The sequence below is a fragment of the Argiope bruennichi genome, chromosome 1 (assembly GCF_947563725.1).
Source record: "Argiope bruennichi chromosome 1, qqArgBrue1.1, whole genome shotgun sequence".
In the NCBI taxonomy this organism is placed as follows: domain Eukaryota; kingdom Metazoa; phylum Arthropoda; class Arachnida; order Araneae; family Araneidae; genus Argiope; species Argiope bruennichi.
This window is the reverse complement of record NC_079151.1, coordinates 94,715,936-94,730,187: the sequence shown is the minus strand read 5'-3', so window position 1 is coordinate 94,730,187 and position 14,252 is coordinate 94,715,936. Positions and strand designations below refer to the sequence as shown.

The following is a 14,252-nucleotide window of genomic DNA, read 5'->3' as shown; positions in this document are numbered from 1 at the left end:
TAAATTTTGAAAGGTCGTTGATTAATAAATATTCAGGGTTCCGTGATCATTGGCAACAAATTTTGGGGTTCCATGACCAAAGTAGTTTGGAAATCACTGTGTTGAATTATATGTATTATCACGTACGTGATCTCTCTTATATTTATGTCACTAGGCTTGATTAAAATAATCACATGCTTAAGCAATAAAAACAAATAAAATTGATCCAAGTAATAAATAACAAATAAAGTGTTTTTTTATCTTCTGTTTCTTCAGTTTAAATACAGTAAACTGCATTTAAGTTTCTTTTCTTGCATAAAATATTAAAAATTACATTTGCAAAAAAATAAAAAAATATATCTTCTCTCTTTTATTATGCACATATGCAATTTTTTTTTAATTCAAAAGTGTTATTATCAGGAACAAATAATATATAAAAACATTTTTTTTAAGTCAATTTCTATTTAGGTTAATAAAAAATTATTTTAGTTACTTCTTATTAAATAATTACAATTAATATAATCATGTATATACATATGACAGAATTACAATATTAAGTGGCAAAATAGAGCTTGGTGACAAACTTGGCAACATGGCGACGGATTTGGCGACCAAATAGAAATTACTGGACAAATTTAATTAATTAATATTTGAAAAAAAAACTGTATTAACATCAAGTGTTATCCACTACAAGTTTAAAAATATGTATTTGAACTTGAATGGATGAATAAAAGTATTTTATTAACGATTGAAAATTTGAGCAAGATATATATATATATATATATATATATATATATATATATATATAGAGAGAGAGAGAGAGAGAGTGAGCTAATTGTAGGAATTGAAAAAAAAATGAATGGTTATATCCTACATTAGATTAAGCACGTAACTACTAAATTAGATTATAAAAATTCTCCCATCGATTGATTTGATCGAGTGAATTGATTTTTATTCACTTATCATACCGATAATCGGAAATTTTTACTTCCCAAATTATCCTTTTCTTAGAAGAAAGCAATTTAAAAGCAATGAATATATTATTTTTACGACATTTATTTTGTCAAATGAAGATTACGTGTTCAATTTGACAATATATAGCTTTATGTGATTTAAAATGATGTTATATTTTAAGACAACTTCGTAATAATTAGACAATAACACATATTTTTGAAAGTAGTTACTTCCATTTATTATTTACTGCTATTAGTAGAAGTTTAATATATCAATTCCAAAACATACTATGAGTAGATTTAACAATTCTTTAGCACAATAATTTTTTTTCAGACTTCAAAATTTCGCCTGTTTAGGTTGCATAATTAAATTTGAATTGCTTTAGAAATAACTACAACTATTTTCTTTTTCAGAATTATAATAATCAGAAAATAATTATAACAATTATTTTCTATTCCGTTTCTACTGACTTTATAATGTGAGGATTGATTATAAGTGATTCTAATGAGTTTCTGAAATTAAATGCGTTTAATGTCAATATTTGATACTTCAAAAACTAGTTCTACTTTTCAGTTCATTTATTTTATTTAAGTAATTCTTTTTCTTTACTTAAAAATATTTTTCGGAAATGTGTTTAAAAAGATTTAACACTTGAACTAACATGAAAAGCACTTCCAAATACTAAAGAAAGAAATCTTATAGAATGTTCTTAAATCTTCTAGGTTGAAACAGAAACAGTAATTGAATCGATGCACGCGTGTTCTTTTAAAAAGAAATATGCTTTGCTTTGGAAGACATTTAGAACATTAACATCTATTAAGTGTTCTTCTAGAAGGGTAGAAAAACTCATAATTCTTTCTTGATTACAGTACGGTGAATTGCTAGCATAAATAACCGTTGTTTTTAAAATAGTAGCACTTCGTGGACAATTATTTTTTGTGCGTTCCTTCTTAAAAAAGACTTATTTTATATTAAAAAAAATAAGTTTATCCATTTCCAACTGTTGTCTTCTTGCTTAAGTTTTAGCATAATAAAATTCTATGAAAGTAAAACTCGGTTATTTAGAGTGTCAAAAATGTATTTAAATTTATAGAAAAAAAATTCATATCTTTACAAATAGCATTGTCATCAAAAATTGCATTTTAATTTTCTGTAATTGCCGGAAAGAAAGTTTTTAATCATTTTATAAAATTATTGATGTTTTTAAATCTTTTATAAGCTAACACGTTTTGAATATAAGTTTTTGTCTCAGAAGTCATCCTGATATTGAAAGCATTTTTAAAGAAAGAATTTTATAAAATTTTAATACTGTTAATTTTTTTCTGTTTTAATTAAATAAAATTTAAATACTGTATTGAGAGTGCATCAGTGACAGATGCCGATATAGGGACAAAAAAAATTCCAATTAATTCTCGTTCTATAGCCATAATAATTGGAATATTCGTTAATAAATCCAGAGTGTTATAAAGGCAAAAAAGTGATAATCTGTTGACTTTTAATTATTGTGAAATATTTAGTTATGATCATAGTTATAGGGAAAGACCTTAACCATCCGTTTGAAAATATTTCAACAGGAGTTGGTTAGTGAATACTTTCATATTTTTTTGTCTATTACTTGACTTAGAAGTAATTTATTTTGATCTAAATATATAAGAGATTTCAAAATTCACTGTACAAACTATTCAGAAAGATAAAAAGTAAAAATAAGTTTGTAGCACATTGAAATGTTTGACCGAAAACGGCACACGGTTGAAATCGAGAATACGCAGCAATGCAGAAATATCGAGGAAATGACATTGAAATCTCTATATTTGGCGTAACTTTACATTTGAGCAACAGCGCGCACCGTCAGTATCGCAGCAACTGATCAACATTTCTACTATTCGCAATTATGCAACCCTCACAGCGCCGTCGAATGGACTGGCGAACGATTACCATATTCATGTTTTTAGATATTCGCAGCAATGTTGGAGATTCTAGCGGTACAACCGGAATGTCTATCATTTCATCATTCACAAAATAACGTCGCTTTTTCGAACGCAGTTAGTTCTTTAATTGACAATTGTAGAGTAGTAGTTACTTGCATCGTCTGTATCATATCTTATCTCTAGTGTCTGCCTGATCTCTACCTGCCTTATCTCTAGTGTCAACTATCAATTTCGCGAGTCGAATCTGTAACTTTGAACCATAATAAAATTCGCAATACTCAAGAAGTATAAATTTTAAAAAATTACTGAGAAAATTGAATTCACATAGAAATCTGGGGGCCCAACTCAAAGAAAGCCAGATTTTAACCCAGTCAATCAAAGAGAAGGGCCGTCGGTATTAGGCCCTTTATTATTGTTTCAAACAGTTTGTGTTACAATTCCAATCTTTTATAATGTTGGTTTTATCATGGCCGTTTTATTTCTACAAATACTGTTTACAAGAATCGTTTTAGATCCACTCACAATGATCTGGACGAACGAGCTGGTCAATAAAGGCGATTCAGAATATTCAAATACAATGTAACTTTGATGAAGAGATACAAGATTCTTAGAAATAGATGGATCTCCGTAACTTCAATTTTAATGCTCATTGTTTATAAACAGACTGATTTATAAAATTAAGATACACAGTTGCCTTATAAATTAAACCTAAAAATTTGCAATGTCATGTTGAGGGACTTTTTCTCATCCTAAAGCATAAGATTTGCCTTACCAATATAAATATCTCAATCTTTGCACATTATCTTGGCTATAACTGTGCAAGGACATCTATATTTTGTATTATCTCATCTTTGCAGTTAATCCATGAATCCATTTTTGTTCTTAAACAGAATTTTAGAAAAATAATGTATCTAAATTTTTCAAATCTACAAACTCTGGTTTCGAGAAGTTAATATTCTGCAATTCATGTTATAACCAAATTACAATCATCTCTTTTTCAAAACAAATTGCTCACAGCGCTTGAAAATTAATGCAGAATGAAGAATTAATATTTATGGATTATGAAATTAATATTTATTAATATTATGGATAAGTAGAAAATTTGAAATTCCGGAATTTTAAATAGTCACTTTGAAATCTTTTAGGATGTGACACTGGATTTGGATTAGAACTCGCCAAACGCTTGAGCCATAAGGGGTTCACCATATATGCTTGCTGTTTGTCCATGGATAGCGAAGGTGCTAAAGAGCTGTCTGGAGAATTCGGCCCTGGCCCAATCAAAGTTTTGCAACTCGATGTGACTAAGCATGATCAAGTGCAAGCTACCGTTAAGAAAGTTGAAGCAGATCTTGGCGATAAAGGTAAAGTATTATTCTGTAATATAATAATTAAGTTATATTCATGTATCTTTATGTTGCTGCAAAGCATCGTTTAAGTAACAGTTTTTAGCTATTAATTCTAGATATGAAAGTTGTAACTAATATCTTAAATTATGAATACTAATACATGAAGCATGTTATATGTAGTGTAACAATTGGTTTTCTTGTAACGTTTCGTAACGTCTTGTTTCTCATATACTTTGTGCATTGTAATATCAAAAAGTCGCAGAACAAAATAAACTGGATTAATATTTTTTCAAATATATATTCGACATTAAGACCATCCAAAACATGGCGATTGATATTTTACAGAATGGGCCTGCTGATGATGAATATAGCGATTTCGCAGAACTTCTCAGTAGAAAGTAAACTCTGAAGCTGAAAATGAAGGGTTTTTTTTAAAATCTTATTTTGTGGCTACAAATTCTCGTTCTTTTTACATGCACGTCTTTTAAAAGTTTGGATGGTCTTTTTTAGTGGTTTGGCGTCATGCAATGATTTTTCCAAAAATATGTCAAACTTAGTTTATTAAGTCTGGCGATAACGTCGGTTACCATATAGTAAATGCTCTTTTTCTCAAAGTTTAGCTCTATGTGGTCTAAATTTTTCTTCCTTAAATAAAACTCTTCATACATCTTCTTGGAAAAACTCCTCATTATGTTAAAGGAGGTTGTTTTAATATTTTCTGTACTGTTACAGTACCTACATGAATGACATTGAATTGCGTACGTGCATTGAACACGATACCTGCTCGTACAAGATTTTCATGTCCACTGAAATGGCCTATTTTTCTTATGATGGAGAAATTTGTTTGGGTTGCGAGCTCTTTTCAAATGAAGTGTAGAATCGCTTTGTATACTGAATCTTTATCGTGTGAAGATGGCACTGTCCAATTTTGCAGCATCTGAAAATGCCGTTCCTTACTTCATGACAGTTAGATATTATATCATGTGTTGAGGAGATTGTACACCAACAGGCATTAAGGCATTTCTCTTCTTTTTATCTATAAATTTCTTTCTAGAAAATTGTTATTCCAAACGCATTCATGAGATTACCAAGAGAACTTTCCAGACTCTGTCTCCTCGATACCATAAATTTGCCTTATTTCGATTCAACGTTTGTGGTATTTGAACGTCTACTGATTGCCGGATAGCATGGTTGGTAGGGCGTTGGATTCGCATCCCTTGGATTGTGAGTTCGAACGCCGCCGGCCGATGACTCTCCGTCTACATATTGGCTGGTGCATAATCTGCCATAGCCACAAAGTCCACCAAATCGAGACAATACCGCTGCGGGTACTGGATCAGGGATGATCGTTCTTTGATTCTGGTCTAAATTACGATCTGTGGAAAAGTGCTGTGAGACACGAGTAGATTCAGTAGCGCCACCTTGGTCAAAGATGGCGCTACTGAAATAAGAGACCCTAAAATGCGGCTTAAAACCGCTGACTTCGTCAGCGGGCTTGTCTATGACAATTGCGATAATCAACAACAATGAACATCTACATATTTATGTATCATATTGTGTTGTAATTTGGAATTAAATCCAACTCGATTTACCATTTTCCGAAATATTCTTAAACAACGAGAGAATTACGTTGAAGATTAACGAATTTTTATCTACTGATTTATATTCATATAATTTACCCTAAAAATTTATTTAGAAAACTCGTTTTTATTATTAGTCTGATAATTTTTTTGGTGAGGGGGGGGGGGAGAAACAGTTTTATTGATGAAATTCACGAACTATTAAAGAAAACGACCCTCTTTATATTTTCTTAAAGAATATGTTCTTCAAACCGGTGTAGAAATATTAGATGCTTATATCACATTTACTATTCTCGAAATTAAACAAGGCATCAATTTCTATGATATTTACTATTGCTATTTTGTCTAATTGCAAAAAAAAAAAAAAAAATGCCAATAATTTTAATCTTATTCAATAGTGAAATTATTTCATCTGGATTAAAAAGAAAATGGTTTGAAAAAATTGATTTTCATCAGCACTGTCAAATTCTGAACGAATATTCGTTAAATTTAATTCTGTAAATCCAAAACGAAGCTTATTTTAAAATAATTTCTTGGATTCATTTTTCTTAATGATTATTTTTATATGGTTTATCCTATTTTGTCTCATATTTGAACATGTGCTTTCGAATTTTGGGCGAGATGCTGAATGGTGGGTAAACATTTTTTAAAAGTAATAATATAAATAATTATTACATTTTTGTAAATTTAGACAAAACTATATACTTTATAGGGAATGCAAAGCATAGTATTATTTCATAGCTGTTTAGTTAAAAATGTGTAGATTTTTAATGTAATTTTTAATAGCAAAACTTGAATGAAAAAATTATCTTTAAAATAATTAAACACTTTGATAGTTTTTTAAGCTTATAATTATTAATAAAATAATTTTAAAAATCTCACACTTATAATTTTATGACAAATCACTGGTCTTATGTGCTCGAAATACGCATGTCTAAGAGCAGCGTAATATTATTTATATGAAATTTTCAAATATATTTTTATATCTTAAATAAAAATTTGCCTTACAAAAAGTTTATGCAAGAAAGACTAAGTTACAACTTCTTTTTAGAATTTTCCTCTAAACTGGCAAAACTGTCACTTAAACACAATAGTAAAATCAGAAAAACCAAGTTAAAACTGGTTCACTCACCTGTTGGTGCAAGTCTGTCCTCCTTTCATCATTCCTCTTCCACTTTTATTCATTTTTTTTTCTTCCTTCACCATCAATATTTTTATTAATTCAATAATGTACACGTGTACAAAATTCCATCTTTGAAAAGAAGTTCTTTTGACATTTAATCTACGTTGTGGTTGAGACAACTGACCTAATTTACTAGATTGTACCCACTATATATGTGGTAAAGGACATTCCTCACAAAAACCGGAATGTTTCTTGGAAAAAAAAAAAGCATTTAAGGTGTACGTACACACTTGAAGATTTTTTTTTTTTAAATTTTAACTTTAAAAATCCAATTTTTTCACAGTAGGTTATTAATATATGTTTAAACTCATTTCAGTGAGAAAAAACCATATTACACTAATTATTAATTAATTAAATAATATTTAATGAGCTAATTAGCCTATTTTTTGAAACATGATATCTTAAATTCTAATTTGTACAGACACATAATTCTAGTTGGAAATGATGCCTAATATTAGTCTTCATGTTGTCTGCCTCAAACAAGTTATAAAAATAGATAGTTATTTTTTTACAATTTTTTCATCAACGATGAATAGAAAAAGCGAGATTTTTTCTGTAATTTTAACTTTTAAACAGCTATTAAAAATTTATTTCTATAAATATTTCTTTGATTGAGGCACAAAACATCCGCTATTTCATACAGATTGTTTTGATATATAAATAACTGTATTTAGTTAATTTCTTGTTGAGTTATGATTGTTTGAATGAAGCAACATAGTGGGAAAATATCATTCTTCATAAAATGAGTTTTAAAAACACCGTAACTAGAGTTTTCAATGAAAGTAATTCAAGAAAAATATTTATAACTCGAGAAATATTTGGAATATTGGCAACATCTTGGTATCGTTTGAAAGCTAAAGGATCAGAGAACACTATTAAGCAATAAAAAAAAATATTCGATAGTTTGAACGATTTTCGAAGTTTCAAGTGTGTACATACACCTTAAAGAACATTTCAGATATCTAATATTCCTTAAATGCTTTTTTTCCCCTACTAAGAATCATTTTAGATTTTATGGGGAAAATGTTTTTTGTTATGGAGACCGGTTTGAACAAAAGCTGGCCTGGCCTGGTGATTTGCGAGATTTGAAACAATTTCATACAAGATAATAATTCGTAAGGATTGTATTTCGCTATTTAATAAATTGCACCAATTAGTATTATAAGAAAATGAGGAATATATAAAAATTACAAATAATTAAATTATTTTTCTAAAAACGTTTCATTTTAAAAATTAATCGTTAATAAATTTAAAAAAAAATGATCGATTCATTCAAATATTGTTCATTCCAAAATCCGTAAATTTGAAAAACAAGTCCGAAAAATCTGGAATCCGTAAATTTGAAAAACAAGTTGGAAGAAACCGAAATCTGTAAATTTGAAAAACAAGAAACCGAGTGCAATGAATGTACGTTGAAAAAACAGGCTTATAGGCACAATAATAAAGAACAGGGCTTTATTCTATGATCAGATAACGAAACGAATCCAAAGCTTATATAAGGACAGCACTTACAACAAAAAGCAGCACACAGCAACATATCGCTTGCAAACATCTGTAACAGCACAAAGCCCTCAGAGAGAACTAAACTATTTTCTCTTGTCTTGGCCGTTTCTGATAATAAAACTCGTCAACTAACTCAATACAAACTGACTTCAGCTAATTCTCCTCTCTTTTAATGGCTTCGTGACAGGGAAAAAATATTTACAAAAATATCGTCATATCTCGTATCCTGGTGGAACTTTCTATTTTGTTGCCAAATTTATCGCAGATTAGGGAATCTTCAATCCGGCGAGCTATCCGTAAAACTGTCTTCCTTACCAATTCCCCTCTCTTCAAATCCTGATGCCCCCTGCAGTCTAGGTATGATTATTAACCCTCTATAAGGCTCGCTTATCTAAGTGAAAACTTTTTTTGGCGTTGGGTGACTTCTGAATTCTGTCAACGAAATTCTGTTTGCCTTTGTTTCGATTATAAAGGGTGAATCAAAATTAATTTTGAATTTGTCCCATTCGTGCAATAAAATGTTGGCAGCCCCATAAAAAAATCATTTGATAGATAATTGTTTAGGGTCAATAAAAATGGAGCGTTACAGGATAGAAGAAAGTGTTTTCATTGTTGAAAAAAATAAAAAAAATAATGAAAATCTGACGGCCACAATTCGAAAATTTGAGAATTGACCCACCTAGATCGTATGATTTAATACACGTTGGATTTCTTTTTATGGAGTTATTTGAAGTTAAAGGTCTATGCCAACAAGCTCACAAGCATGCGTGCATTGGAGGAAATGCAACCCTGCCTTAACGAAATTAAGCCACATTTATGTAAAATGATCATGGAAAATTCCGAAAAGATTACGTATGTGCCAAAATATAACAATTTAAAGAAAAAGATGTTTTTTATTCAATTTAAATTTTGCGTTAAATGTTGTTCTATGTATAACGCTCCATTTTTATTAACCCTAAACTATCAGCATTCAAATGTTTTTTTAATAGGGTTGCCAACACTTAACTGCACAAATGGTGGCAAATTCAAATCTTGTTAATTTTAAAACACCCTTTATATACCTTTTCGCTAAATATTATGAAATAGCATAGCAATAGGATATAAAGAAATGGAATTTACAGTTTCATTTTGAAAGATCTAGATAATCGTGAGATTTTATCGCAATAATAAAGCGCATCTCATTTTTTCCCTGGGCAGCGATTTTCGGATACCTGTTTCCTTTTTCGGAACTGCAGCATCCTTTTTGTGTTTTCCGATTTCCTTCCTCTTTTTTTGATTCGTAATTTTGTATCCAATTAATGGGTCAACAGACTCTTAACATACAGTTGTTGCTAAAATAAAATAACATAATGTATCATAATTTATTCTTCCGAATTTGATTTATGTTTGCCATATGCAACACGAGAGAAAAGTTCGTCATTTCATATAAAAGGTTTCAAAAATTAATTCAAGATTTGAATTTGCCACCATTTGTAAAGTAAAGTGTTGGCAACCCTATTACAAAAACATTTGACAGCAGATAATTTATGGTGAGTAAAAATAGAGCCATACACGATAGAGCAACATGTTAACGCCAGATTGGAATAAAAAAACAAACAACCACAGTTTTTTTCTTTAAATTGTTATATTTTTATTGAATCGTAAAGTACACAGAATAGGGTTATGTATGGAATAACACATTGGAGAATTGGCCTCCTCGGCTTTGCTGGCATATACGCATTCTTTTGTCGAAATTTTCCATGACCATTTTGCATAAATGTGGCTGATTTTTGTTCATGCTGCTTTGAATTTCCTCCTTTAGTGCACGCGTGCTTGTGGACTTGTTGGCATTGACTTTTGATTTCAAATTACCCTATCAAAAGAAATCCAGTGGTGTTAAATCACACGATCCAGAGGCCAATTCTCAAATTTTCCAACTGTGGCCTCCAGGCATTCATTATTTTTGAAATATTGCTCAACAATGATAACACTTTGTTTCTATTGTGTAACGCTCCATTTTTACTAACCCTAAACTATCAGATGTCAAAGGTTTTTTAATAGGATTGCCAACACTTTATTACACAAATGGTGGCAAATTCAAATTTTGCGTTAATTTTGGGATACCCTTTAAAAAATAATTTTTAACGAAAGAGAACAAAATTAATGTGAATAAATATGTTATGAAATTGCATAGATTTGAAGTAAAGTTTTGCAAAGTTTCTTATTTATTGCATTTAATCCTGTCATCTTGGAACGATTGGATTTGGATTTTTCTGAAGCAAGAGCCAATGCATATGTAATAATGCCCTAAACAAGTTCTTTTATTTATCAAAAGTATTAAAAAAACAAAAAACAATTTCAAGTAAAATGTTGTGCAGCAAAACAGTAATAAAATACAAAACGCCATAATGAATTGCTTACTTTGATTTAAATTGAAATACAGAATCTTATTAAATTTAAGAAGGCAAAATGGTTAGGACAGAGGCCTTTGTAAAGCAACATTGGTAATCTCACTGCTCTAGAATGAGAATAGAACAAACTTTGTGTGTTAGAATATGGCCACACAACAAAAATGTTAAACAAATAAACAACAACAATAATAAAAAACTTTAGCGCCTCTATTGTTATCCACGCACATAAACATTTATTCTCCAAGTAACAATTCCTGCCATCAAGGCATCTCATACATATATATATCTAGGTCAGATGCTCTAATAGCTGTATATGTCGTATATATCCGTAATGTTGTTTTTCTGTATGTTTGTTTTGTGCATGCCGTGATATTTTTATTACACAATTTCTATAATTTGCTTAAATAATGAAAAGTCAACCATCTAACTCTCCGACCCGCCACGAAGGCACACGGATTTAAACCATAAAAACTGAATGACCGGACCGCCGCAACAGCAACATTGGCGGGAGCTGTGGTTGAGTCCTAAGGGCCGTCACCGGCCACGGTACAACCTTCCCCGAAGGGAGTACGTCCCGTCATCGATGGGAGGAGTCAGATCCCTTACCTATTAGTGTACCCCTCCAGGGTGGCGAGATCCAACCACCATGCCGGAAGCATCTCATCCTCAGATCGAGGTGCCCCCCGGGGGGATTTAAATAATGAAAAAGTTGTCATTTGCTTAGATTTAATACTTGCCACAAGCTAAACTAGGAGAATTGAAAAACGCAAATGTCTGATTAATCAGTATACGCAAAAAGTTTTTAAAAATATTGTCCTACGGCGAAATATTCAGCATTTTACAGTAGCTCGTATCTTTAGTCAACAATTTGTTTTTCCTGTTTTCATAAGAATACATGAGGGGTAATTTATCCATTTAATGAATTGATTTGGAGTGGTATTAATTATTTATTCATTTCCTAGGTCAGTAATTTTGTATTAATCATCAAAGGCCCCAAAGTTTAAATTCATAACTTTTTACTATTTTTAAAAAAATTATTCATATTAAAAGGCAAATTTTAGTTATAATTGAGCTTTTTATCTGTGCTTTAATAATGCTTATTTTCTCAGAAAGGCTATAAATAAGATTTTGAATTTAATTTTTGATCCAATATTGCGATTTCATGCTCAAATTGTTATAAACGAATGAAAATTTCGTAGTTACGAATTGGATGTTGGGGCTGCAGTGGCCTAGTGTTAAAGTCTTGATTTGGATGCCGGTGGACTACTGGCCGGAGACCCGGTTCCCCTAAAGATCCGAGATACTGATGCACACTTAATCTGAGGTCCTGGGTCAAACTTTCTCTTGTATGCGTGCTGTGGAAGCTTGAGGAGGGGATACCAGCTCAGACAGTGTCCTCTTCATCTGATCGCAATTCGAAATGACAGGAATTCGTACCGAATTAACTGTAGTCTTGCTGCTAACTGAAACTTTAATATAATCAAAGAAAAACAGAATTAGTTCATAATTCTCATATTTTCATTGTATTAGGGAAAGAATTTGTCGAAATTTTGAGTCAAAAGCAATATACAAATACCAACAAATTCTTCAGGATATTTGGATTCTGTTTGGTAGAATTAGATATGCAAACAAGATCAATTCAAAAATTCCATTGCAGCCAACTCATTTCGAAATTGAATGATAATTCGCGGATGAATGGCTGCTATTGCGAATTGCTATATCATTTTACAGAGTAAATTGTGCTATCATGAGTTTTCATTTCTGTTTCATCATCTACTTATTTTTTCTATGATTCTTTCTGAGAAATTTCTCATGAACTACATCCTAGTTTCGTAAATAATTTTTTTAGTTTTCTCTTTTAACATATTTATCGCTGCAACAATAACAACAAGAATGTTGTTTGGACTGTTGAACCACAGGAAACAAATATTTGATTCATGATTATGTGACTCATTACACATGCAAGCATGTCATACTATCCGAACAAATTCATCACTCGTGAGACATACATGCTTCACATGGTGATTCATTTGTTAAAGCTATTTTCTCTTTTCATTAAGGTTCGTACTTTTATAAATTTACGAAATTATTTGTGTTCTCTGAAATATATGTTGAATATTTGCATTTTTAGAAAATATATATAATGTTATTTATTTATTAAAAAAAACAGAAATATGTTTCGCACCTTGTTTCATATTAGTTCGTAAATATTCCGTTATGTTGCCATCGCGCATAAAAACTAAATGATAATGCCTTATTACTTATTTAATATTTTTGTTAAGAAAGATATACAAGCTGCAGTGAAACCCAAACTTTGGATTTTACTTACTTGATTCATTAGAATACGTAAAAGTTTTTTTGTTTGTTTTGCAAATGTTGTTATTCATTGCAATGCCCTGCAGAATCCCTGTGATTTCATAATAAAAAAAATGGACTGTTCATTTAAGTCTTGGAACTAAAAAATTATTTCAAATATTCTAAGCGATCAAAAACTCTGCTACAATCTAAAGAAACTTTCGAACTATGAAATTTAATGGCCGAATAGAAATTAATAATGAATAGAATGGCTAAAATAACCGTGTTAAAATATCTCCTCTTCAAAGCATGAGAATTCCAGATTCCAGCTCCACTAAAGATTCGCCTGATATGAATTTAGGGTTAAACGTCAACTAGCTTATTAAATCCGGCGTTTAAGGTTAAACGTCGTTTCAGTCATGTGGCTGGATGATTTGTAGAATGGAGCGCTGGCTCAGGCATTGTCCTTGCTATCTGAGTTAGAGTCGGAAAATTAAGAGGTCCATAATCCCCCAAATATTTCTTCAAAACAATTGTGTATAACTAATTAATCTGAAAAATAAGAAGCATCTGATTTGTAAAATCTTAGTAAATTATTATCTTTGTGGCGGATTATAATGCTCTAGGATAGAACCTGGGACCTCATGTTCGCAGCCCAGTAACATGACCACGATACAAAAGCAATTGCTCGGATAGCGTAGCTGTTAACTGGCTTATAAGCTTTCACCACAGATTCTCCCTCCAGTGAGTCGGAGGTGAAACGAACAATATGGCTGTTAATTCTAATGCGCCTGTACCCATTTGAGTAACGCGAAGCATTATGGCGAGCGTGTGTGGGTGAGGGAGTGGTTGCTGATGCTGTTGCTGCGTCAAGTGAGTCTGACGACTTTGTGTTGCTGCGTTAAGTGAATCTGACGACTTTGGTTTGCTGATGGCGCCACAACGTCTGTACGAAGGTTGAAGGTTCATCGTCCGAGGTCACCAATGCGGAGGATTGAGATGCACGAGGATAGAACCTGGGACCTTGTGGTTCGCAGCCCAGTAACATGACCACGATACAAAAGCAATTGCTCGGGTAGCGTAACTATTAACTG

General features: G+C 31.2%; 1 protein-coding gene across 1 annotated transcript in view; it reads left to right on the top strand.

Moving 5' to 3' along the window:
- Positions 1-14,252, top strand: part of LOC129963899 (17-beta-hydroxysteroid dehydrogenase type 6-like) — a 59,057-nt gene that overhangs the window by 26,845 nt on the left and 17,960 nt on the right. Inside the window, exon 2 of the mRNA XM_056078490.1 lies at positions 4,007-4,222. Coding sequence (XP_055934465.1) covers positions 4,007-4,222 — 216 coding nt within the window. The remainder of the gene's footprint in view (positions 1-4,006; positions 4,223-14,252) is intronic.